The 27,402-nt window shown below is 44.3% G+C and overlaps 2 protein-coding genes across 3 annotated transcripts in view; one reads left to right on the top strand and one right to left on the bottom strand.

Annotated features, from left to right (window-relative positions):
* Positions 1-2,582, top strand: part of DNAJA4 (DnaJ heat shock protein family (Hsp40) member A4) — a 17,765-nt gene extending 15,183 nt beyond the window's left edge. For both annotated transcript variants that reach the window (XM_007471853.1, XM_007471852.1), the window contains exons 7-8: positions 456-556; positions 653-2,582. In XM_007471853.1, the coding sequence (XP_007471915.1) occupies positions 456-556; positions 653-868 (317 nt within the window). In that variant the 3' untranslated portion in view covers positions 869-2,582. The remainder of the gene's footprint in view (positions 1-455; positions 557-652) is intronic.
* A 972-nt stretch (positions 2,583-3,554) lies between these two features.
* Positions 3,555-21,599, bottom strand: SKIC8 (SKI8 subunit of superkiller complex). Its single transcript, XM_007471851.1, has 11 exons — positions 21,568-21,599; positions 17,539-17,589; positions 16,818-16,845; positions 14,645-14,750; positions 14,097-14,269; positions 9,770-9,918; positions 9,455-9,548; positions 8,516-8,609; positions 6,605-6,697; positions 5,805-5,883; positions 3,555-3,839 (listed from the first exon to the last, which is right to left on the bottom strand). Exons 2-11 carry the CDS (start codon positions 17,548-17,550, stop codon positions 3,750-3,752), a joined length of 918 nt encoding a protein of 305 aa, XP_007471913.1. The 5' UTR covers positions 17,551-17,589; positions 21,568-21,599; the 3' UTR covers positions 3,555-3,749.
* Positions 21,600-27,402: the final 5,803 nt, after the last annotated feature.

The following is a 27,402-nucleotide window of genomic DNA, read 5'->3' as shown; positions in this document are numbered from 1 at the left end:
ATTCCTGCTCCAAGCTCTCCTTGAGTCTGTGAGGAGCAGACTCTCCTTCCACTCATGGGAAGGTTGTAGTGACAGCCTGACGCAAGAGGCAGGCTGACAGGTATCACCCCTGTTTACCCGGACTGAGTGTTGACTCCCAGTTCACTTTTTTAAACCAACCTTATGATGGAGGCTTCAGCCCGCTCCTCCTTGGATACACTGCAGGAGCCCAGTGCATGGGTCAGAGAGGGTTCCACTCCCGCCCCCCTCCCTCTCATCCCCCTCACCCAGCCGGTTCCGACGACAGGCATCATTCTGGTCGGGACCAGCTTTTTAGTCAGATGCCCTGTGACCCCTGCCTTTGCCTGCTGCTGTGGGGGTGATGGTGTCTGCCCCAGGCTCTCCCAACACGGGGACTGACCTCTCCAAGCTGCCTTCCATCTTCCTGTTTCATAAGTAAACCTTCTCTGCGGCAGGTGAGGTGGTAAAGCACGGGGACCTGAAATGTGTGCGTAATGAAGGAATGCCAATCTACAAAGCACCCCTGGAGAAAGGGGCTCTGATCATACAGTTTTTAGTAAGTGCGTGTGTTTTATTCTCATGGGACATATAATTAAATGCCTTAATTGGGAAGGTAAGAAACAACTGCTCTTTCCCACCTCACCCTTTACAGGTTATTTTTCCTGAAAAACACTGGCTGTCTCAAGACAACCTTCCCCAGCTGGAAGCTCTGCTCCCTCCTCGACAGAAAGTCAGGATTACAGATGACATGGATCAGGTGGAGCTGAAGGAGTTTAATCCCAATGAGCAGAACTGGCGCCAGCACAGGGAGGCCTACGAGGAGGATGATGACGGGCCCCGGGCCGGAGTGCAGTGCCAGACAGCATGATGTGGCCCGGTGCAGCGTGGCCCGGCTGGACTAGCACGTGATGAATGTAAAGTTGGCACAATGAAAATGGCATCGCTTTAATGGCCTCGTGTTTGGGGTGTCCTGTGTATGTGTTCAGCATTCTCAACTGCTGAGTGTCTTTTTGGTTTTTCTTTTGGTTGTAACTTAAGTTATAGCTTAATTTATATTTAAATGTTTTAAGTGTAAATCACTCTAGTCTGCATATGGAATCTGCTTTATTTACATTTTCAGGATATTTTTGAGATGCCAGTGACTGCACTGACACTTTGTGCTTCTAGTGGCTTTGCCATAGTTCAGTTCCACCAATAAAGCACAGCCCAGACAACAGCACTCAGCCCCCTAGCACACCTCCAGGCATGAAGTGGGCGACCTGGCCCAAGTCTAGCTCTGTGGTTTCTTTCCCTCCCCACCTCCCTCATAATGGCAGTGTTACTGAGGGCATGATCTCAGGGCTGCTCATGTGACATTTCTGAATCTAGATTCTAGATGCTTCTCCTCAAGAATAAAAGCACATCTGTGGGTTGGGCTTGGCTGCAGTGCCTGGTTTACGCTGAGTGGGCTTCAGGGCCAGCTTGGTTCCTACTGTCCTGTGCCCTTGAATGCTTGGAATGGGGTGTGTGTCTGATCATCTCTCTTGGAAGCTTCCTGAACCTTCCAGGCCTTGCGGTGAGGACAAACCAGTGTTTTAAATGAAACGCTGATAAAACCGTTTGCCTGCATCCCCTGCACCTTGTTTTTTGTTGTTTTATTTTCTGTTGACAGCCTTTGCAGTGCTCTCCCACCAAAGTGCTTACTTGTAAAGATAACGAAACCATCCATGTCCGCAGCAGCCTCAGTGCGACGGAATCCACAGGAGATGCCCTGTGGCACAGCCAGCTTCCCTGTCTGACCAGTGATCCTGGATGACTTGAGGGTCTGGAAAGGGAGAGGACATCTCAGTGTTTTCCACCTCATTCTCCCAGATTGAACTCCCTTCCAAAGGATGGTTCCTCTCCTTGCACAGCCATATCACAAAGGGCTTCCTGCTCAAGGGATAATGTTTTAGTGAGAACTGAAGTTCTACTCTGGACCGCAGTCTGTATGGACTACCACTGTAAATGATAACTTGTTGGGAGGGATATTATTCATTAACTCCTGGCAGGTAGACTACAATTTAAATTTAGGGTTACCTCAACCTTTAGCCATTACTGCTCCTTTCCTTCCCACAACAGTCATGAAGAAAAACTCCTGCCTTCTAAGCTGCTGGGTTAAAGCAGAGGCCACTTTTATTGATCCACCCTTATTGGTTATACAGTATCTGAGAGTTTGACTCAGACCAGGAACCTCCCCAGGAGGGCCAAAGGGTATATGAGACCCATGGCAGGTAGGTCCAGCAGATGGACCAGGCTCCAGCTGGCTACTGGGTGGGCATAATTTGCTCAAAATAGGTACAGAAAGAGCCCACCTGTCCCACTTTGACCATCGGTCAGAAAGACATGAAGCCTATATGAAAATCAATTGACGAATGGACCACAACTCCAGGGTGTTGTTTCTGTGCTGTGACTTCCTAATTATTGCTAGAAAACTGTCTAGTTGATGATGAGGCAAAATTACATTCAGCTCCTTGTCATGTAGAGAATTTGGAGGGTGTTGCTTAAAATTTATTCCACTTGTATATTTGTCACTTTAAAATTAAAATTGAGCTGGTATGAGAGACAGATGGTTGGTTTTTTAATTTTCTCGAGCTCCAATGACCAGTGCTAAGTACCAGTTTGCCTCATATTGGTTGATATAACGGAATGAAGTTTCCACTCTCACAGAGCTTATATTTTGGGGGTGGGGATAAATACAAACATCACGCAATGATGACTGCAGTGAAGAAAGAGTAATGGGAAAGGGACCAGGGGAAGGCCTCTACTGGGAGCTGACCCCTGAGCAGCTACCTGAAAGCAGTGAGACCTCTAAAGGTCTGAGGAAGAAACATTCTAGGCAGAGGAAATGGCCAGGGCTGTGTGGTTACAGGAAGGTGAACAAGGCAAAGAGGCAGGAGAGAGAAGCAAGGGGCTACCTAGAGAGCATGGGCTTGATTCTAAGGGTTATGGGGAGTTTGGAAGAAAAGCACAGGACCTGACATGAGTCATATGAAGTTATGATCAGTAAAAAGCAACACACTGGAGGGTTAGCTACTTATACCTTTCCCATTTACACGCAGACCATGTCTCAAGTGGGCCACTGAGGAGAAAACTGAGGTACCCGTACCTCCAGGCAAGAGGTCAACCAGAATAAGTACAGGTTTGAGCCTGCAGACACTGTTAAGGCAGTAATACCCACCCAGCAAGTTACAGCTTCTCTAAAATTAGTAGGGTGAAAAAGAGTGTGACAGGGGACATTTTTTAATCTATCAAATAGAAGAATGCCCAGATAGGACTACAGAATGTTTCCACCCAGTCACACCTGTTTCCTTCAGGATCCCATTCTGAAATAGATTAGCTTTTCTCTTACAGCTTCTGCATGACTCATTCCTTGGAAGAGTGAGCCTGAATTTCTGTACTGGAAAGTTCAGTAAGTGCCTGGGTGTATTCATTTCTGAGGCAGATACTCGGTTTCACATAATGATGCTGATTCCTCTCACTGTTCTACCAGTAACAAGGCAAATGAAAACGAAGCGTGTTCAAGAACATGGGTGTTTGCATTAAGAACACTTTATGTTACAGTATGAATGGCATTTCCAATAAAACATGAAAAGATTTATACTGTATCTACAAAATTTAAGTGTTTGCTACAATAAATGCTATATTTCTTTTAAACAAGCTAGAAAGGTAAGGAATGTCATGATCAATCTATACATTCTTTCTGCAGCATTAGCCTGGAAGATTGATGTTTAAATTGGACAATCGTAGATGTGAATTTCCTGATCATCTCCGACAGACACAATCTTTGAGCCATTTCCATTGTATTTTACTCCCCAGACCTGTAAATAAAAAGAAAAAAAAAATTCCACTAACACCTTTATTCTTTATGAACGAACATCCTTACGCTATTCTCATTATACTGAATCTAGAAAAACACTGAGATGAGGATGTTCTCATGCTTTCTGCCTTTCCTCTAACTAGGGATCTTCTATTACTACTGTTTGATTATCATTCCACTCACCTCCCAACTCAAGAAAATTTCATTTCTAAACACAAATCGAGATATCTACAAACCTTTCAAAGATTCACAATCTAGGAAGTGACCTAATGCTGTGAAGATGGAACCCACAAGGGACCAGCATGTGGTCTCATTTATGTTTCCAGGAAGGAAAAGGCCCAACTACCCTGAGGTCGCTGCCTACGGGGATCATTGCAAACTGTGCTCCTCACCTACCTCCTCGGGCTCGCCCCCACCAGGGTCACTCTCTTATTAGAGGCCTATGAAACCTGCCTGTCCCTGGGAGCTAGATAACTTGGCATCACACATCATTGCTTTCATTTGCTAAGTACTGAATTAACAGATTCACACCTCCTTCTCAGACAGAACTGATGTGGCAGGAGTTTTATCAGGTCAGCCTGTCACCCTACCCCTTAGTTGGGTGTTCTAGCCCTGATTTCAGTGCTGTGATTGGGCCAGGTGATGGCCTCATTTCTACTCCAAACGTCTTCCTCTGAGGAAAGTACCACACACTGACCTTCACCTGCCAAGCAACACAGCCAGCCAGGTCTTACTCCCTGAGTTAAAAATGTTTAAATCCAGTGGTGGAATGTCAAAATTAAACCCCCTCAACTTTGTTGGCAACAATTTAAGATTAAATGTAAAAAAGCATGAACAACTGTTAACTTTAAGCTGCATTCCAAAGAGATTCTATGAGATCGCCATAAGAGCATTTAAAATATTTTAAAAGACAACTTTATACTGCCATGGGTATTTTATTTTATTTTATTTTATTTTATTTATTTTGCTGTATGCGGGCCTCTCACTGTTGTGGCCTCTCCCGTTGCGGAGCACAGGCTCCGGACGCGCAGGCTCAGCAGCCATGGCTCACGGGCCTAACCGCTCCGCGGCATGTGGGATCTTCCCGGACCGGGGCACGAACCCGTGTCCCTGCATCGGCAGGCGGACTCTCAACCACTGCGCCACCAGGGAAGCCCCGGGTATTTTATTTTTTATACTACTTCCCCAAGACCCTTGCTATTCAAAGTGGCTGGAGCCAGCAATGCTAGCCTCACCTGGAGCTTGTGACAGACAAAAACTCAGGCCCGGGCCGGACCCACTGAATCAGCATCTGCATTGTTACCAGATCCCCAGGGGATTCCTGTGCACATTAAAGATGGAGAAGCCCTGCACTCGAATGCCTTTATCATTTCACATTCATCTTGGAAAGATAAGACTCCTATGAAAAGAAAGCCTCTTCTCCCTAATTTAAAGACTGAAACAAAAGTTAGTAATATCACTAACTTCAAACAACCTGTAAGAATTTCTGGCTTCAAGTATATTCAAAGAAAAAAAAAAAATCACTTCACTTCTTTGGGCCGCTCCAAAAGAGAAAAGTGATGGCTGTGGAATGGAATGGAAGCTTCTGAGGAAGCAGGTTCTTCTTGAGCCAGCCATGGCCCAGCTGTACCCAGAAAAGGGCCCGGGCATGCCCCAGGCACCAGCTGCAGCATGTTTCAAAGAAGGCATTTAAAGGCTGTTGGCTATTACCCGTTTTCTGGCCTACACAGGGACATATAATGCCTTGTGGGTTGCTAGGCTGACAGCACGTCCTGAGCCTCTGTGCCCCAGAGTGCGCACAGGACCACGGGCTGGATGGACATCCAAGCAATCAGAGTAGCTCAGCCCCAAGGGTCAACTGGTCTTGACAACCCAAGCAGCAAGGTTAGGAAAAGGAATGAGTTTTGGCACAGTGGTCAGACAATGCTAGCAATCCAAAGGAATTTGAATGTTAATTATGCCATACCTGATCCTGGTGATCAAAGAAGGTGTGAACACAAGTCCTCGTTCCAACATCCCAAACTTTTACACTTTTGTCAGATGAGCTATTTTAAAAAAGGGAACATTAATATCAGAAAAATTCTCAGACTGGTTTGAAGTTGGAAAGAACCTTATCAAAAATCCCATACTCCTTCACTCAGCCTACCTAGAGGCCCCCTTGGTGCCTGGGTACACAAGTGGCCATCCAGGGCCCCAAAAGGTGGCCAAGGATGTTGGCATCACTGGTTGGCTTTCCCCTCTCACAGAGCAGCTATTTCCCTGAACTTCTGATCTGCCTGGCCCTCATATTAAATGTTCTCATGAGGAGTCTCGGATGAGAGTCCTATATCTGGATGGGAGGGAGGCCCGTGAAAGCTTCAAAATAAAGGTTCTCAGAGGCTTCTGTAAACCTCTGCAATGCTATTAAGCCATCCATCTCCTGTTTTTCAACTGTCTTGGCCATCCTGGGCCTAAACAACATTGGGGTCTCAAAGCACAACATTTTAAGAACAGATTTTCATATCTGAAGTTACTACTGTAACACAGGTATCCCTTAAGTAACTGTAGGTAGAAGCCTAGATTTATAAGGAAGAACTAAGAGCTGAACTGTTCAAAAGAATCCACTTTTGTTCCAGCTAAGGACAATTAACTTCACAATTTAAAAAACACTGCAGAAAACAAAGGCTATCTGAATTTAAAAAGCGTCTTCAAATTTTAAGGCAATTCATACAAGATGACCATCTTCATCTTCCTAACATTTTAGAAACGGATAAGAATCATAAGTACCTGGAAACAAAGTGTGTGTCATCAGGACAAAATGCAACGTTCAGCACCCAGGACGCGTGGCCACTCAATGTGCCAGCCAAGTTGGCGTGCTGTCTGAAATGGGAGTTTCAAATAAAACGGAGAGGTTAACTTTTGGAATACAATCACTGAAATGGAAGGTATACTCTTAATTGCCTGTTTAATTGGACCAAATCTGCTATCCTTATAATCACCACAGTATTAGTTTAAAAATTCCCGTTTCAATGAAGTAGCATCACACACCCTGCAGAAACAAAATTTTCAACAGCATTAACCCCGAATATGTCAACGCCACCAAGAGCCAAGAATAAGATCCTGAACAAGCAGAGCTTAAAAAGCTCCAAATAAAGAAGGCTCAGCAAGCCAACTCCTAAGATGAGGAAACAGAACCAGCAGGGGCAAGTAGGCCATCTCAGGGCAGTTGCAGGTTCTGACCCCTGCCCACCCAGTACCCTTTCCATACAGGGCCAGTGCCTTGTGTCTAAGGAATGTACCAAGATGTACTCTTTACAACAGATGTGGCTTGGATAGACCATTTTTAAGCTAACCAAGAACAAGACAGGTCTAACTACTACAGTCATTTTCACTTTTTAAAAAAGTGAAATGAAATCACTTATGGCTGGAAAACAATCCTAAGACCCGACTGAGGCCAGCAGTTTCACCTCTGAACCCAGAAGAGTAGAGCAAACCTCAGTTAGGTATAAGGAGAGGTGGCCTCAGTGGAAAGCAGTGGGATCACGAGAAGGTAAAAGTCCTAGGTGTCCATTCAGTAACAGCACCTTAGCCAAACCACCACCTCAGCTTGGGCTTCTCGCCTGCATTATGGGGACACTAATCCAAGCTACCTCACCGGTTGTTGGGAGGATGATGAAATTGTGGCACTGAAAGCCTTATTAAAGAAAACAGGATACTTAAGGAATTGCTGCTATTTATATTGGGTCTGCCACTGACACGCAAGCACAGTTTGAGAGAGGCATCTTCCCCTCAGACCCTGACACCCTCATTCAGCTCTAATTCCAGAGCTGCAGTTCTAATTCCGTCTCTTTGACAACTTTTCGTCCTCCAAAAGCCCCCAAGTTTAAACTCCCAAAAAACTCTCACAGGCCCATCAAAGGACATGCACGTGGATGATCATGGTTGTGGCACCCATCGTTGGGAAGAAGTGTAACGTATGCACCCAGTGGATTAGAATGCTACCTTTGGAAGCCAGGAACCAGAGGCACACTGATCGCAGTACTGAGTCAAAGCATCACACACACATCAAACACCGTATAGGGGAGACCTCAGGGGTGAAAAGGAGTGGGGAACTGAGAAAGACAGGGGGAAACAACAAGAGAAAGGGCCCTTGCACAGGCTTCCAATGAAACAGAGCCATGAACTGAAGATTAACTCACTTCTATACCTGTGGTAAAAAACCAACAACAAATAAGCTCCCTCATCTAGACCTGCTGCAAGCTGGCTTATGAACTGACAGCTCCCGAACTAGGGCAGAGAAGTACCTTCTAGAACACCCCTAGAAAATGGATGTTCTAATTGTTTACCATCACTCCAAGCCAGCTACAGCCCATGGCTCCATCTCCTCAACTGTACACTACTTACCTACCCAAAAGAATTTAAAATCACAACAGATAGGATGCCTGAAAAAAAGTAGCAAGTACGTGATCCTAGTAGGTAACCCATGCACGTCTTCCTCCATAACATTCTAAGTTCAAAGCAGGGACGCTGACAGGGGAGGAATGACTGGGGAGACTGAGTGTCTGACAGGACCTGAACACAAGTCTTTCCTAGACCCAGAGAGGGAGCAGCATACTTGCTAGGGCTCCTCCTAATAATAAGAGGCAAAACAGGCATTGGGATTAAGTGAGCAGCCTTGAATCCCAACAGCTAACTTACACATCATAGATCTTGATGTAGCCATCATCTGAAGCAGTGACAAGGAGCTGCGAATCCGGGGAAAAAGTCAAGGAGCGAATGGGCATAGCGTGGCCTGAAATTCACAAAGACGCTTGTTAACTAATACAGTTTCCACTAACTATGTCACTTTTAATGACTGTAAGTCACTGAGTTGCACTGCCCAGGTGCTTCAGTCAGAGAGGGTACTGACTGGACCCTTCCTTCTAATGCTCTAGAAACATGCACATAACCCAGGCCCCTCCTGCTGGAGCCATTTCTCCTCAGATCCCTTCCTTGACCGACTGGACCTCAGCACACATTGCTAGAAGAAACTCCTCTGCCACAGATATGGCCAAACATGGAAATATGCATCATTTCTGACTTGCAAGCTTGAACAAATAGGATGCTATTTCCCTACCAAATCCTTTGTTGTAGGGTAAAGGATACACTGAAGAGGTAATATATTCTCTTGGTTAGAATTCAAATTAGTACAAAAGAATACAGAGTGGAAGTCGCCCTCCAACCCTTCCCCTGTTCTAGTACCCAGTTCTCCTGCCCAGAGGTCATCAGTGCAAAGGGTAGGCACAGCACTTTCATCTACCTTCAAATTACTGACAAAAAGGAGTTATTTTCTAATCACAAAGTTCTTTAGAATCAAACATGACAGAAATAAGACACTCATATAGCTAGGATATATTAACACATAAATAAAAAGGCCTGTTCACCAAAAAAAGCACTTAACACTGGTACAAGAACTAATATGTCTAGGTTATAACTAGTGACAAAACTGAACCTTAGAGGCATTTGAAATCTCCAACTGAGATTGATGTTTTGCAAATCTAATGCTCATTTGCCATTTAGCAGCATTTAAATGAAAGAATACGTCTTCCTTTGTGATCTGATAACCCAGTTTGCACAAAATAAAACGATGAACCACACCTTCCAGCGTGTGCAGAAGTTTCCCGGTTGCAATATCAAAAATATTGATGATTCCGTCTATGGCTCCACTGGCCAGATACTTCCCATCAGGACTCTGCGCAGAGAACATAGTGAGATCATTTGAAACTCCATATTGTTAAGCCATCCCCACCAAACACAAGCAATCTGCTGGCTGCAGGTCTAACTGGCTGACTGGCAAACCATGCCAGTAGCTGCCTGACAAGACCAATGCAGAACGTTTACCAAGGAATACAATGGGCTAGAAGAGTAAACTGAAAGAATCAGAGACAGAAAAAATGAGCAACGTTTCCTTACATATGCAATACTAAGAATGAATTTTCCTCTTGTGTCCAAAGAATATTCCTTTTTCCCACTTTCCACACCAAAAATGTTCACTTTCCCCACATGAGTCCCTGTGGCCAGATACTGGGAATCAGGAGAAAAAGCCAAAGTCCAGGCATCCACTGAACAGAAAAAAGAAGGAAAAAAACTATAGTGAGAAAAGACGTGACTTTAATTTTAAAAACATTGTGAAGATATTAATTCTATACCAATTTAGTTTAAGGGCGTCTTAAATTTTTACTAAAAATGTAGATAGACAGGACAATACCAAGTGTTAACAAGGATGCGGAGAAACCAAAGTCCTCATACACTGGTGGGAAAATAAAATGGTACAGCTACTTTGAAAAACAGTTTGACAGTTTAAGTAAAAACACTTACCATAATACCCAGCAGTTCCACTCAGAAATGAAAACACATGTCCACGCACAGACTTGTACCTGAATGCTCATAGCAGCATTACTCAGAATATTAAAAAATTGGAGAGAATCGAAATGTCCATCAACTGGTAAATGGATGAACAAAACATGGAATATCCCATAATGGAATACTCACTGCTCAGCAATAAAAAGGAACAAACTACTGATACACGCTACAACACGGATGAACCTCAAAAACATTATGCTAAGAAAGAATGAAGATGTATAAGACAATACGATTTCACTTATGTGAAATTTTTCAAAAAGGCAAAACTATAGGGACAGAAAGCAGATCAGTGGTTGCCTGAGGCTGAGGGTGGGAGCACAGATTAACTATAAATGGGCATGAGGGAACTTTTGTGGGGCATGCAAGTGTTCTAAAACCGAATTAGAGTGGTGGCTGCACAACTGTGGAAATTTACTAAAATTTGTTAAACTGTATACTTACTTACAATGGGTTAATTTCAGAGTGCAATTATAGAGGTGAAAGTCTACCTCAATAAAACTGTAAATAAATGAAAAGGTACCAGAAATACTCTTATATAAAACTGTAATATGACAAAGTATTTACCACAAATTAACAGAGAATAAGCACTGGAAAGAGGCACTGCTTGTTTAAAAAAAAAATCAGCTAGTTTTTAAGTTATACCACACAGCCTAATTTCAAGCGTTCTATTCAAATGTTATTTGTGTATCACAGTGCTTCTGTGTAAAAGTCTCCAGACTCATGGGTAGCCTGGGTAAACACATGTGCTTTATATTTCCATCTGGACCACTGATAATATTTTAGCATTTCTTTTCTCAGCTACATGGGAACCTCTTCATAGGCAACCCCAAAGAGCTTTGGGAGCTTTTGGGGTCAGAGCCTAGAGGCCAAGGAATAATCTAGTCGTCCGGTGCTAGTCTAGGTCCCTTTGCCCATACCCACTCTTATATGGGAATGTACCCTAAGTCCTGCCCCTCCTGCACCTGCCCAGAAACAGTGCTTGTTAGATCAAAGGGAGAGGAGAGAAAGGCTCCTTCCCATGTCACTCTCCTCATTCCTGGGGCAGGGCTCAAAGAGGTCATGCCCTTCTCAGCCCAGGGGAGAGTGAAGACTTCTCTGAGCTTAACTCATGGTAGACAGGGGCTCCTAGCACAGATGGGTCAGCACCATGTTCCAGGGTGAGTTTTAAAATAAAAATCTCTCACAAATTTTTTTTTTTTTTTTTTGCAGTATGCGGGCCTCTCACTGCTGTGGCCTCTCCCGTTGCGGAGCACAGGCTCCGGACGCGCAGGCTCAGCAGCCATGGCTCACGGGCCCAGCTGCTCCGCGGCATGTGGGATCTTCCTGGACCGGGGCACGACCCCACGTCCCCTGCATCAGCAGGCGGACTCTCAACCACTGCGCCACCAGGGAAGCCCTCTCATAAATTTTAACACACATATTCAAAGTAATAATAAATAATTTAGCTCTATCACTTTTCTTATGAAATATTTGTTTTAAAAAGGAAATTAACTTCAAAAGTGCTCAATTAACCAAGAAGACCTGAAAAAGTTTTTATAATCAATCTCTCAAATAACTGCTTTTTAATATCTATCTTTACTCCCAAATGAGTAAAGCATTATTCTAACAGGATTGTTTTCTTATTCCTATTATAATTAGCTGTTTACAGGAATAATAGTTACTAGAAAATCTGATTTTTAGTCCTTGAAGTTTAATAAAATCACACTTTTGAATTATTTTTACATTTGCCTATTAACTGTTTGATAATATAGAACTTTTAGTGGCAAATATCCTTATACTCGAAATTGAAGGAATTTTTATTCCTCAATTAAAATGTGCACTCTAAAATTTATTTTAACATTTGCATAATAAATCACTAAGTCCCACCTCATCAGCAAAAGAGTAGCTTTTCTTTACAATGGGACATCTTGAACCATCTGATGATGAGAGGCCCCTATGCTTCCGCCTTTGTTCTTCTTCAGTGTCAGTTTGCTGAAGCTACAGGATGGGTGAGGTGCCCAATGCAGGATCTTCCCCTTCATCTTCCCTTTCTTCTACTTCCTCACTTTCTTCTTCAGGATCTGAGATTTTCTTTCTTGTCTTTTTCTCCTTCTTCTGTTCCTTCTTTCACATTCTCCAGGCATATTTTCAAGATAGGTATAATGTAAATGTCCATTTTCCTACATTCATTAGACCTAGACTTATTAGTTTTACCTTCAGATGAATTCAATTCAGCTGCTCCTTAGTTGTCAATAGCAATGCTTGCTTTTATTACTCACCCAAATAACTGTTGTTTAATGGTCTGGTATAGTTTTAGAAATATTCCTATCCAAAAAGAAAATAAACCCAACCCTCTACTCGTCTCAGTATCTTTTTTCTTTCCTAACAGTAATCTTTCAATGATCATTTGCCACACATGGAACCAGTATGTAGTTTAAGGTACTATTTGTCAGGGAAGGCAAGTTGGATACAGACACCATCCTTTTCCTTGGAACCAATCCAGTAACCATTTCTTCAGCTGTGGTGTGCCCGGCGGTGGGGGGGGGGGGCACAAAACCACACAGTGACCTTGGCGTCATGGGAGGGCTTAGGTGTCCAAGGTGAAAAGGCAGCAACAGATCTGCCTCTTCCTCATCTCAGCTATAAAGCAGAGTCTTAACAGACTTTGTGGGCTAGTTTGGGGACCCAAGTCCTCTGTAAGAGATGTCAACAGGGCAAGGACACATGAAAAAAACAATCATCTGGGGAGTCAGAGTGTCTGGGTAGCTTTTTTCAAATACATATCCCAGCCCACACACCCCAATAACTGTGATTCAGTGGATCCAAAATAGGGATTGGACATATGTATTCTTTAAAAAGCTGCAACAGTTAAGAATCAGAGACATGGAACATTGCCACTGAGGGGAAATGAACTCAGTTTCCAGACAACCCACAGTCCTTAAAACCCTGGGACCATCATTCTTTCCAGAGTAAGTACAGCCTATAGGGTCTACTGAACATAACCAGTGGGAGACAAATCCACCTGGGCCTCCAATCAAGGGAATTAAGTTAAGGAAATCCCTGAGCAGCTCTTCTGTAATCAACCCACAGAGGGGTGTGCCAGAGAGGGACCAGACTCTCTGCACTCTCTACCGGGCATCACCTATTCTGGTAGAACAGGCTCTGCTCATGAATGCTATGCAGTCATTTACAAGTAAATATAAGGCTACAAGGAATCCTGAAATGTCATGTTGCTTGTTCCACATTAATCCAACCTACTGAAATCATTAACTTCCATTACCTCAGATATTTATCAAGGCTAATGGACAAGATTATGCTGTCCTATAGAACTTAAAAAAACAAACAATGGATTTGTTTCTTTAGAAGTTTCATATATCTATCATATACTAGAAACAGGCACTTTAATCATAATTAGTAGAGATTACCATGATACAGATCTATGAGGACACAGTGCTTTATGTTCTAGACCTCTATAAGGCAGTGAATGTATCAATTCAGAATAGCAAACAGAGGACCTCTGGACCATTCAAACACAAGTCCACAATCCCAAATCAACAATTCTGAAACCCAAAGGCGATGAAAACTGTAAGTTTTAAAAAATAATTTTAGTACCAAAATTCATTTGGTAATAAAACCTGACCTGAACTGATGTAAGGCTATTTATAGCCTGTATATACCTCTCTTAGTGTAAATACTCATGTTTAGTCGCTGAGGTATTAGTATTTGATTAGAGTGCTGCCCCCAGCCCCACTGAAGGTATTACATGACATACAGTTCATGCACCCATATTACCAGTCTCAAATCCAAAAAATTCTGAACTGTAAAATACGTCTATCCCTAAAGTTTTCAAAAAGGGATTGTACACCTCTAGTATCTTCTCTAAGAGTAAAACTCTTACCAGGTCCTGCATCTATAGACTTTATCTGTTTGCCGTTTTCCAAGTCCCAGAGACGAATATGAGCATCAAGAGAACTGGACGCAGCAATGGGCAGGGTGTGGCTGATGTCCACAGACACCACACCCAGCTGATGGCCCTCCAGACTCCACTGTAGGTCCAGCTTCTCATCACGCCTTCAATGGGGGACAGAGAAATGGATTTCTTCACACACAACACATTGTACCTGGCATCTGAAATTCTGGGCCCCTGTTAAGTATGCATTACCAATGGTCTGTGAAAAGCAGAATCAGAGAGGAAATCAAGAGCCACAGAACACCAAATGCAGCCAACTTTTAGCCGTGAGACTTTTTTTTTTTCTTAAACTATAGGGCCTGAACAGCGAATAACAGGAAAACAAGTGAGAGAAAAATAATCTGCCTTTGTATACCACCATACTACTATTGCTTTCTTGCTTAGAAAACAGTTAATACTTCTCTGATTGCAATTTGGGAGCCCAGAAGTAAAAACCCCAATTTCCAAGGCTGCATGTTAGAGGAGAGGGCACTCACCATTTCCAGACCTTCACCAGGTCATCCAGGGATCCTGTGACCACCGTCTCAGAGTTTTCTTTCTTGTTTGTCCCCCAGGCAACTGACCAAATGGCATCATCATGGGCTAGAATGGAAAGCGCTTCATTTTAAAAGTCTTCATGGACACAGACCTACTGGAGAACGGACTTGAGGATATGGGGAGGGGGAAGGGTGAGCTGTGATAGGGCGCGAGAGAGACATGGACATAAATATACTAACAAACGTAAGGTAGATAGCCAGTGGGAAGCAGCCGCATGACACAGGGATACCGGCTCGGTGCTTTGTGACCGCCTGGAGGGGTGGGATAGGGAGGGTGGGAGGGAGGGAGACGAAGAGGGAAGAGATATGGGAACATATGTATGTGTATAACTGATTCACTTTGTTATAAGGCAGAAACTAGCACACCATTGTAAAGCAATTATACCCCAATAAAGATGTTAAAAGAAAAAAAAAGTCTTCATGCAACTTCTAAGCTGAATGTGCTAAGATGAAGCTGAAATACTGTTACAACAATTCTGAGGTAATAACTACCTGTATTACTGTGGAGGCAGAAATGAAAACTGGAGGTTCTGAAGAAGCTACTTGCCCCAAATCAGAGGTTACCAGGTGGGGCAGCAGTACCAGAGTAATCCAATGTCCTTTCTACTTTAGCATGCTGTCCAACATGCATTAGTTTGGAATGGCTCTCACTTAGCTAAAGTGAAACCCACCCCAAAAAGAGATCTAAAGTTGATAAGAGTCATTTCTTAGAGATCCTTGGAAACCAGTAGGCAGGTCAACTGTAAACAGTACAGGTCTGAAAATAAATAACTAAAGCAGCTTCCACACATGAGTTGCCTTTTGCCACAATGTCTATTATGTTTAATGGGCCAGTTATTACTTTAATCCTTTTATAAGTATTACCTCAGCCACAACAACCCTATGAAATAGGTACTGTGAATAGTAACTTCATTTTACAGATAAGAAATCAGAGGCTTAGAGAAGCCTAGTAGCTCACCCAAAGTCAAAAGCTAAGAAGAGGCAGAACTGGGATTCAAACCCAACCTCTCTATTAACTAACGTCCACTTTAAATTCTAAGTCTGCAAGTTGCATATCTGGCAGGCCATGCTGGTGGGTCTGCAGACCTGGTGCAGGAATATAAATGTGACAAGTGCACAAGGTGGCTTTCTTCATACCTGGCAGCATTTCTCCAGGAACACCTTTCCAAGATATGAATACAAGGGCATTCAACTTAAACAGCTGTGAGTTACATACATGGCTTCCATTACAATCCCCACCCGACCCAAGCCTGCTGGCTTGCCAGCCGGATGCCATTAGCTGCATACAAGGTAGCTGACTGGCATGCCTGACTAGCTACTAGTTACCTATGCTAGCTAACCTGAAAGAATACTTTTGGCTTAAACTTTAGACTACCTAAATGTCACCTACTTAAAGTGGAAGAGCTTTTATTAGGCATTCCACAAATTCCTCCAGGCTTTACCTAACTCATCCAGGCTGTGGTGGAGAAATGAGATACATGTGAATAGTCCACACACATACTCCTTTTCAGGTATGAAGCCCGGTATCACTAGCCAGTTACCTTTCCAGACTGAACTCTGGCCTGCCTCCTGCTCCCGTTCCCACCACTGCCTCTGTCGCACAGCCCCCAGCCCACCCCCCACACCCAGCAGTCTTGACAGAAATTCACCTCGCTGTTACTATATCCTTCACTTTCATTGAGGGTCAAAGGTCCTCTGCACTTGTTGTAAATGAAGGAGCCCGAATAAAAACCCCCAAGAGAACTTCTGAGTTCAGGGCCAGGCTCAAGTTTACCTCCCTAGATGAGCTGGCATTAACAGATTTCTGAGACTCAAAGCGTTTCCTTCTTTCACTTTGATAGCTGGGAAGCTCAGAGTTCCTCAGGTGGGAAAGCTTTCCTCAGCCTGGAGTTCTCCGGTCTGTCATTTGACTCCTGCTTTTTCTTTTAAGTTAGTGGCTTGGTTTTTGTTGTTGTCGTTGTTTGTTTTTAAGTGTATTTGTTTTCAGCTGCTTCTGCCAATGTTTCTGCAGAGTACAGTTGGGAACTGCATGTCTGGTCAGCATGACAAAAACCTTAAGCCAGGGACAACAGTTTTTCATAGGTAAATTTGCTTGAACAGGCAAGCTGCTTACCTTGCTCTTGTTTGAAGAGAATACTGTACTAAAAAAGAACAGAAGACACATTAAACCAATGGTCAGATTTCAGATGTGTCCCATCCCTTCCCTAAAACACCCCCTGGCACCCAACTCACCGCCCTGCCCCCCGGTAGATAGAGTCACCAGTGTTAGCTGCTTCCCCTGCCTGATCTCATAGGAGCTCCTTGATTCCTGCTCATGCAAGGTTTGTAGAGTCATGCCAGAAAAAAATTAGTTCTTTAATTTTAAACAAACTATAGTCTCTTCTCCCTAACCACTATTACCAACCCAAAAAGGAGAGTAATAAATTACGTGTTTTTTCCTGCTCTGATCACCAGGAAGCTCAGAGTCCAGTTTGCAGCTGTATAAAACCAGAGTCTGCATAACCTGTTAACTCTGTCCCTAATTTTATTACAAAGATATGTTTCTCCTTTTCTGATCTTTGTTTCTTTCTCGTTTTTGTGTACAAATTCTTTTAAGCTTCCTCAATCCCTTTGTAAACTGTGGTATAGACTTAGATAAAATAATCCTCCTCTTAGTGTTGTGCATTTTACTAGTGCCACCTACCCGTCTGGTGACTAGGTGCCCAGGGTCACCCTACTCTTCAGGAGAAGAGCAGGAATCGGATGCTAGTTTTCTGACTACACACCCAGACAACGTACTGGGCTCAAACCTGCCAAAGAGACCAACTGATATTCTTTCTCTCCATAGACCTTACCTGGTTGGTCATTTCCTTAACCAAGGATGAAGGGCTAAAGGCCAGACAGCTCTGTGGAAACAATACCAGGGTTTCAGTAAGGGGGTGTCATCAGGACAGAGGGGGCTACAGAAGGTTCCCCTTGATCAAGAAAATAAGGCAACTCTTTGGCAGAGTTGCCCGGACACTCTTCTGTGGATCACTCCCAGGGGCCCCCTTCACAAGCCCTACCAGGTGGCACGGACTTCTTTCTCAACTAATACCTATCACCTCCCATGTTTTCTTCTCCTCAAGCTGACTACAGAGAGGGACCAGTCTCCCTCCTTTGCTGCTCTTCAGAGAGATAAAACCAGAGGACCTTTTAATTTAAAATTTTATTTATTCAAAACTCAACAAGCAAATATGGGGGAGCAAAGTTCTTAGAGTTCATGCGGGGATCTCAGCCAAAAATGCCTATAAGAGCCAGAAGGCATGTAAATGAGGACATGAGCTAGAGGGAGACACATGTCTCCCAAAAGGCGCTGAAGTCTTTAAGGACTTAGCTCAGCTAAATACAAACTTAACCATAGGAATAGATTTAATTTCTCAGGCTATAATCAGAGTTCTCAATCTTTTTTGTGTGTGCTATAGACCCCTCTAGCAGCCTTGTAAAGCATATAAACCCCTTCTCAGGATGTTTTTAAATACATAAAATAAAATACATAGGATTAGAAAGGAAACCAAGTATGGTCCATTCTTGTTATTCCAGGCAGTTATGTTCTATAACATCACCGAACACCGAATTAGTGAACATTGACTGATCCATTGCTCCTAGGGCAGACACTGCATTAGGTTCCTGCAAGACTCTGATAACATTTTTGGCAACCAAACAATACGTAACTTTGGTTTATGCACGTTTCTCAAAACTACAATGAAGCATCACCTCACGACGGTCAGAATGGCTATTATCAAAATATCTAGAAACAATAACTGCTGGAAAGGGTGTGGTGAAAAGGGAACCCTCCTGCACCGCTGGTGGGAATGTAAACTGACACCACCATTATGGAAAACAGTATGCAGGTTCCTTAAAAAACTAAAAACAGAACTACCATATGACCCAGCAATCCCACTACTGGGCATATACCCTGAGAAAACCATAATTCAAAAAGAGACATGTACCACAATGTTCATTGCAGCACTATTTACAATAGCCAGGACATGGAAGCAACCTAAGTGTCCATCGACAGATGAATGGATAAAGAAGATGTGGCACATATATACAATGGAATATTACTCAGCCATAAAAAGAAATGAAACTGAGTTATTTGTAGTGAGGTGGATGGACCTAGAGTCTGTCATACAGAATGAAGTAAGTCAGAAAGAGAAAAACAAATACCATATGCTAACACATATATATGGAATCTAAGAAAAAAAAAAGGTACTGATGAACCTAGTTGTAGGGCAGGAATAAAGATGTAGACATAGAGAATGGACTTGAGGACACGGGGTGGGAGGCGGAAGCTGGGGCGAAGTGAGAGTAGCATCGAAATATATACACTACTGAATGTAAAATAGCTAGTGGGAAGCAGCAGCATAGCATAGGGAGATCAGCTCGGTGCTTTGCAATGACCTAGCGGGGTGGGATAGGGAGGGTGGGAGGGAGGCTCAAGAGGGAGGGGATATGGGGACACATGTATGCATATGGCTGATTCACTTTGGTGTACAACAGAAACTAACACAATATTGTGAAGCAATTATACTCCAATAAAGGTCTATTAAAAAAATAAAGACACCTTATTTTACGTTGGAAACTCATTAATATTGAACTTATGGCTAACAGCACCATAATGCTTGCCTATGTGAAGTTTATCTACACGTGTGTTTTCTCCATAAGGCACATCACAGTCTTCCTGCACTTAGGAACACTAAGAGAGTACTTTAGCACTGTGCTTGGAGGGGCCATTTTAAACACTGAAATCACCAATAAAAGCACAAAAATCATGGCACTAACAGACTGAAAAAAAGACACTTGTTTACAGCATGAGAACTGAAGCAAGAAGGCAGAATGTTTCCTTGTTCAACTGCAGCTGAGAATGTGTGTCAGATGACTCAAAATTTTCACCACCTCACACATGTCCAAGAAAGACCACAAAAGCACTGCAAGTACTGATTTGGGGCCTACAAATAAATTTTAACATGTAGATGAATTTGTAAATACAGAAGCTGAGAATAGGGCTTCCCTGGTGGCGCAGTGGTTGAGAGTCCGCCTGCCGATGCAGGGCACTCAGGTTCGTGACACGGGCTCGTGCCCCGGTCCGGGAAGATCCCACATGCCGCGGAGTGGCTGGGCCCGTGAGCCACGGCCACTGAGTCTGCGCGTCCAGAGCCTGTGCTCCGCAACGGGAGAAGCCACAACAGTGAGAGGCCCGCGTGCCGCAAGAAAAAAAAAAAGCTGAGAATAAAGATCAACTGTATACTGAAATAAAATTTTACCAAATACAAAAATTAAATGTGATAGCATAACATATGATTCTTAATTTACACATTACACAACAAGATCTAGCAGCAAGTCTAATAACTACCGTAATTTCAAAGTTGTCATAAGCTTACACAGTATGCTAAGATATGAAAATATCTGTAATTTCTATTGGTGACAAAGTCAACCTGTCAATACTGTGGTTTGTTGACAACATTCATAATTGAAAGAAACACTAAATTTCAGTTAGAGGTTAGAGAACATAAGGATGCAATTTTTCGTCTCATCCAAGTTCATGGCCCCCTCAATTCTATCCATCGACAGAGGAGACGATACAGCTAAGGCAACCAGGTTCAGGTTACTTGCTTTAAATTTGTAAACCCAAAAAGGCTACCGTGAAGGTTTTCCAAGGATAACATAAAAAACAAACGATTTGTAAATAATCTTTGCCTGTGAAGGTCTCAATCAAGTTGGTAGTGCTTAATTTGTGACCCTAGAACAGGATCTTGGCCAGGGTAGGAAAGACAGGCAGGAGCTCAAGCCAGTTTTGCTGAAATGAACGGTATTACAACTCTGCTTGGGCACCAGCCCTCTGCCCAGTGAAGCAGAGGCCTGCCCTCTCCCCTTCCAAATCCTGCCTCACATCCCTGCAACAGAAACAAACCCCTGCAACAGAGAGAAACAAAAGAGTAGGAAGGTTTGCAGGAAGCCAACTCCATGAAGCCAGCCTCCTCAAGACAGAGGTGTGCTTCTATCAATGAATGCACGTTTGAGGATGTACCATGAGTCAGGCTCTGTTTTACGTTCTACACATAGGTTAGCTCACTGAACCCTCTCACCCCACTTAGTAGATATTCTTATTATCACCTCTACCTTCCTGATAAGGAAAGTGAGACTCAAGAGAGGTTAAGGAAGCTTCCTAAGGTTAGTCTGACGGTAGAAGGTGGATACAAGCTATAGTACAGGCCACCAAGCTACACTACCTCTTACATCAGTTTCTTATCCTCTAATAATTTAAGAGCTAAGAGGACCCCAAAGCCCTCTCTTGCTACCTTCTCTCTTTAGAGAACTTTCCTTCCACTTCCTAGGCAGAATTCATTGCTCCCTCCTCAGTGTTTCTAAAGAACTTTACAGATGTCCCTATTAAAGTACTCAGGCAGGTCAGTAACCCATAACACTACATGGCACTTGAAGTAAAGATAACTTAGCCTGTGCTTGTACCTGTCCAGCTCGCTACCTAAGAAGACAGCGTGGCCCACCACTGGAAAACTTCGGTTAAGACAGTCGTTCCGTCTATGGACACTGAGACCTCTACTGCAAAGAAACCAGCCCTAATCTCGAGCTTGCACAGAACACCCTCAGGATGCAAGATGAGGCAACCTACCCTCTCCCCTTAGGCCCCGCACGTCGAGAGGCAGCCAGGATAAATGAAGTCACGGAAGCCACTACCCTCGGGCCCCGCAGCCTAGAGCATTCCTGAGCAAACCCTCTTAGAGGCAGCCTCGGGCCCACCCTCGCTCACCCGCCCAGGCGCCCGCTCACCAGCCCGGGCGGTTAGCGGTTGCCATCCCCATCGGCTGTGCGGACCAACTCACCGCTTCACCGCCCGGCTGCACTGCCCTGCGGCTCGTCTGACGCCAGTCTCCGCGCGACCGCGACGCGTGGCGATGAGCTCACGAAGGGGCGGGGCATCTTGCTGGTTTCCCCAGGGCGCCGGCGCAGGCGCAGCGCCCCCTGCCGTCGCTACGCCGCGCACGGGGCGGACGAGGAGGAGGGTAGGAGGGTAGGAGGGTAGGAGGGTAGAGGGGGAAAGAGGTCACGCCCCGGTCACGCTGGTTTCCCCCGGGGGGCGGGGCCACTGGGAACCTGCTTCCGGAAGCGCAGTTTTAGGTTTCAGCAGCTGAGCACTTGGCCGTTTGGTTTCCAGTTTCTTCATTTGTAGTTTGAGATTAAACTACATGTGATGACTGCAAGAGTTCTGTTGCTTCAAAAAATTTTCAGTGAAATACAGCTTTGTTTTTCAAACTGCAAGTCACAACCTGTTACTGTGACGGATATCAGTTTATTAGGTCGCGACCAGCATTTTAAAACAAGGCGATGGAAGGGTGGAGGCACGCACCCCATCCTCGCAAAGCTGCCCGGCTGCTCCTGGCTGCTGGTCACTGCCTAAGGCTCTCTGGGCAGGAGGGAACAGATGTTTGGGGGAGCGGAATGTCTGGGGGCGGCCCCTGAAGGGTTAAGCCTTCTTTCAGCTAGTCGTGGGAGAGAGTACAGTCTCTCCTGATTAAAACTGGTTTAGAAGTCCAAAAAGATTCTAGTAGGAGGTGATGATAGTATAGGCACAGTGAATGCAACCCTCTGAAGTATCCACGTACTCTTACCCTATCTCCACCCCCACCCCAAGTTAGAGTTTCCCAGTATCTAGTTTATTAGGACCATCTTGAGTTCCATGATGATTTCAGGAAACTGTTAAACCGTGTATCTGTTGTCCATACAACTGGATAAAGTTCATCTTTGAGGTCTTTCTGAGGAGGCTGTGTGGCCCAGAAATTTGCTGAATACACTCACGAGTCTCCCAGGGCCCATTCTCTCGTCCTCAGTCATCCCTTCAGTGACACCTCTGTCCATGGAAACTTCATCCAGCCCCAGTGGATCCCCTGCATGTCATGGGTTTAGAAAATTTGGGTCAAAGTGAGCAGGCTTCAAGACTTACCTTGAATTGTCAAAAGTCTTACGTGCCATCTCTCGTAAAAGTCAAGTTATCCCTGCAACCATTCTGGATCTATTTGACCACAGGGCATTTGCCTCTGAAGCTAAGGAAGAATGTACAAATTATATCCTCAGGCCAGGAAGCTTGTCTTGAAACCGGAGGTAATTCCTATCACATTGACCTAAGTGCTGAGTGGACCCCAGTGTTCAGGCAAATTCCACAGAACTTTGTTCACAGAAATCGGGCCCTGTAATGGCTGGCATCCAGGTTCCTAAAGTGTAGAAAGGACTTAACGTCGGTCCCCAGTGCAATGGCTTTTAGCAGTGAAGTGAGGAGTGATCCACTGCCTCCCTGTGCAACTGATTGCCAGTTTTGGCCAGTCTTAGTTTTTGCCCCTTTATTTTTATTGGCAGAGTTTGTGGGTTTCTCTGGATTTTGAATATAGACTGATTATTATGTGATCTCTCCCTAACCAGGATAATTGGGCCATCTTTACTTACTCTTAGCTTATATAAAGAAGTATTTTTGAATACTCCTTTAAGAATGGTGAAATTTTGTCTAAAAAAATGCTTAGAGCTATATAGTTAAATGAATTTTAATTTGTGTGATTTGGGCTTATGTGGGTTATTTTTTTACCTGCACATTAACTGTAAATATTCCACCTCTAAATTATTCTGAGAGCACACTGATCACTTTTATGCCTTTTATCTGTTGTCAGAATACTAAGGCTTTCTTCCTTCTGTTTGCTTGCTTCCAAATCTGCTACTATTAATTTCCAATTGAAGCAAATTGTTTTGGGTATTAATTCAATTTTTGTCAGCCATTATAGTTGTTCTGAGTGAAAATTCAGTTAATCATCTCTCAAAAAAGAAATATAATAGATTTAAAAAAATAGAAGTTGTAAGAGTGTATCGTGTACTTAAAGATATGTCATATTTTATTAAAAAACTTGTTTCACATAGACAGGTAATGGATCACAAAGGAAAATGTATTTCCTGCTGTGGGTTGTGACCAAGAAGTTTGAAAATCATTGCAGTAAAGGCTTTCTAAAGACTTTCCAGCTCTATAGTTCTATAACTGTGATAGGAACTCCAAATCATTCATTCAAAAAGGATGTATTGTGCACCTGCTTTCACCTCTAGAGCACCCCTAGAGCGCCAGGCACATGAGGTCATTGGCCTTAGTATCAGGACTGTGAAGCAAGGATAACTGGCCTTTCTTGTGCCACAGACATCTTTGGCATCGCATGAAGTCTCAGCATAATGTTTTTAAATGCATCAAAACAAAACACATAGGATTACAGAGGAAACCAATTATATCAAAATAGTTATCAAAATATTTGTGAAATAGTAGTATATGTGCTTCTTTATGAACGCAGAAGGTCTAATAACTTCTGTAATTTCAAAGTGGCAATATGCATAAACAATATTTCAAGTGATCTGCAACAGCTGTAATGTGATAGGAAAATATCTGTGATTTGTCTTGATGACAAAGCCACTGGTACTGCTTATACTTTCAGGGTTTATTGCCTACATTCATTATTAAAGGAAATATTAAATTCTAGTTAGAGGTTAAAGAAATATAAAGATATAATTATTTTCTACCAAAAATCACAGATTCCTCAAAAGCCTGTTGCAAAGCAAATCTAAAGAGAATTGCCAATGCAACTGCATGCCATTTAAGTATCTGTAAGTTGTGATCCTACAGATCAGGAGGGATGGAAAGAATTTTAGAATAAAGTCAAATGAAAAATCCAAGCTCACTGTGAAATAACTCAGGTGTATCGCCTGCCCTGAAAAGCTCTGCAGAGCACAAGGAGGCCCACCCTGAAGGGCAGCAGCCCTGCAGGGATAGAGCTGTTCCCAGAGAGTGGCTCACTGTTTTTCCAGCCAGTCAGACCCAGAGAGAGGTTGAGATAAGTAGAGTGATACAAGGTCACAGTGTCCCAGGACTTAACCTCGATTCCTCTCCTCTCCACTCTATACCTCTTCCCTTCACTCAGAGTCACAGGTCTGAGCATTTCAGAAGGGAAGGAGCCTTTAGAGTCTACCCCACACCTATCTTCCTCTAGACAACCCATCATGGAGTCATCCGGCCTCTGGTTGCACACTTCCAAAGACAGGGAGCTCACCACCTCCTTGAGAGGAAGGGCTACTTCTGCTCCAGTTCCAGGAAGCCTTCGTTCACTTCCTAGAAAACACGAGAGTCAGTGGGTGTAGAGTGGGGCGCAGGTGTAGGTCCTGCTTTCTGCTCAGCACAGGCAGAGGGGTAGGCGTCTGCGGGCTGTGTCTGCCCCGTGTGGGGCTCTCAAGGAACTCCACATGGGCTCCCTGCGGTCCTCCTCTGAACCCCATCTGGCAAAGCCTGATCTCAGGACCCCCACCCCACCTTTCTGCGGTTCATCCCAGGCTCCCCACTGGCTCCCACAGCTGACCCCAACTCTCCCCCTTGCTGTTCTCCCTTCTCCTGTGCGTCCTGCAGGCTGCAGCTTGTCACATGGTGCCCTCTCCGTCTATGGCCACTCCCCTCACTCCACCCTCAAAGACTCTGCCACTCTAGGATCAACTTGTACCTCCTTCTGTCTTCCTTGCTCCCACCAACAGTCTCCCAGGCCCGTCTTGTTTTCAGGTTGGGCACATAGGGGTTAAACAACTCGGGCTCTAGGGTCAGAATGCCTGGGTTCAATCTTGTCTGCTCCACTCTGCAGCTCTGGGTAAATTATGTAACCTCACTGGGCTTCATTCCTTTATCTCTAAATTGGGGATAAACATGGTACCTTCCTTTTAGGTTGATATGATGATTGAAAGAGTTAACATATGTAAAGTACTTAGAACAGTGCCTGGCACATAGTAAACACTCAATAAATGTCCACTATTATTACTCTTACAATTATTTTCTGGAAAGTCATAAACACACAGTTCACCTTTAGGAAGGCCCTAAAAGTCCCAAGGTCTCCTTCCTTCACTGGCTCCCTGGACAGCTAAGGGCATTTGCATCTCTGAAGCTAATAGCCAGGGCAACCCCTAGACATCACCCTGAAATGATCTACTCTGTGCATTTCCTCACAAGGAAACTTCTAGAAAGCTATGGGAACCTTTCCTCCTCTAAAGCAGTGTCCTCACATACCCACCATTTAAAAACTTTTACCATGCACCCCCCATATGTGTTTATTATTTATAAATGATGTGTATGTACTACTCTGCTAATATATTTGCATATGTTATGGACCAAATACAAAAATAGAATTTTAAAAAGATGAAAAAAAATATAGTCAGAAGGTCTAATATTTTCTTCCCACATCCCAATGTACGGTCTTGCCCACTATCTGGGGTACACAAATCCCACTTTGGAGATCCTAACATCTCCAAATTTTTGTTTTGGTTTCAAACATTTGGAGAGCTGCACTGGTGAATGTACGGATGGAGCCACGCACTGAGAAACACAACTGCACAGAATACTTGTGATCATGCTGCATAGGGATTATACAGAGAAGGAAACTGACCCTAAGCAAGGTAAAGTGACTTCTCCAGGGTCACTCAGCTGGCAAATTGCAGAGTAAGGTCGAAACCCAGGTCGAATTGGGAGATGGTTATTTCTTTTTTTATTCCCAATTCCACAGTTTTAGGAGAGGGAAAGGTGGGGCACAGGAGGTCACAAGAAGGACAGGGGTGGCTGAGAAGGTGGGGACAGAGTTCTTATCTGGCCAGAGGCAGGAGTCTCGGTTCATATCCAAACCCATAGGGAACCCATTGCTCCTTCTCCAGGTGGTCTGGGGAGGCTGAGCCAGGGAACCTCCTGGAACTGGCTTCCTACTCTGCAACCAGGGTCCCTGGGTAGGGCCCACCCAGTCTGCTGAACACAGTCCAAAGCTGCAGGCCACCAGCTCGGGGCATTACCGACGTTGGCCACAGGGTGGCAGTCACTGCCTGCCCATGGTAACGTGACCGGTTCTGCAGACAGGGATGGAGCCGCTGATATCTGCTCTCTTGGGCTCCTCCAGACCCCAGAGACAGAAACTGCCTACTGTTCGGTCACTATGGGACGCCAAGCAAAGGGCCTCTTAGGCCTCAAATTCCTTACCTAGATAATGGAAGTCATAATACCATGGCCTAAACTGCTAGTGGTTTTCAAAGTGTGGTTCCCAGACCAGTCGCATCAGCAGCACCTGGAAACTTGTTCAAAAGGCAAAATTCTCAGGCTCCAGACCAGACCTGGAGCTGGGCCTCGCAATCTGTTTAAAGAAGCCCTCCAAGGTGACTATGATGCAGGCTAACATGTGAGAACCACTGATCTCAACCAAATGAGAAGATGGAAGAGGAAGCTGGGTACCAAGGATTAATGTTAAGCTCCTTGGAATGGTGCAGTGGTTCCCACAAAACCTGGGGTGAGGAGGATGGAAATGCCATATCCTTTGGGGGTCTGGAGACTGAGCTATGCGATTCCCCTTGGTAATCCCTGCAGGTGCTGGCTAGGGAGATCCCCCAAGGGAGTGAGAGCAGATGGTAGAAGCAGGGGAGAGAGAGTCTGGGGAGAGGCAGCTGAGGCCCTCTCACCCTCCACACACACCTGACCTAAGGGTTGCAGCCTGTGGGCACAGCCTGGGAACTGAATGGCCTTGTGCCCAAGCACTGATCAGGGTGGTTCTGTTCTATTTGATTCACCAGCTGCTGGCCAGGGGTTGACTCTCATTTCTTGCCCAGGGCTTCTATACCAGTGTCAC

The sequence above is a fragment of the Lipotes vexillifer genome, unplaced genomic scaffold, assembly GCF_000442215.2.
Source record: "Lipotes vexillifer unplaced genomic scaffold, Lipotes_vexillifer_v1.1 scaffold334, whole genome shotgun sequence".
NCBI classification, from domain to species: Eukaryota; Metazoa; Chordata; class Mammalia; order Artiodactyla; family Lipotidae; genus Lipotes; species Lipotes vexillifer.
Note: the sequence above shows the minus strand (reverse complement) of the source record. Positions and strands in the feature narration are given on the sequence as shown.

Excerpts from the sequence above, each read along its gene's own strand:
- SKIC8 (XM_007471851.1), bottom strand. Across the intron at positions 8,610-9,454 it reads ACTTCTGCACACGCTGGAAG|GCCACGCTATGCCCATTCGC; the intron begins GTGTGGTTCATC and ends TGTGAATTTCAG. Across the intron at positions 6,698-8,515 it reads TACATCAAGATCTATGATGT|ACAGCACGCCAACTTGGCTG; the intron begins GTAAGTTAGCTG and ends CTCCCATTTCAG.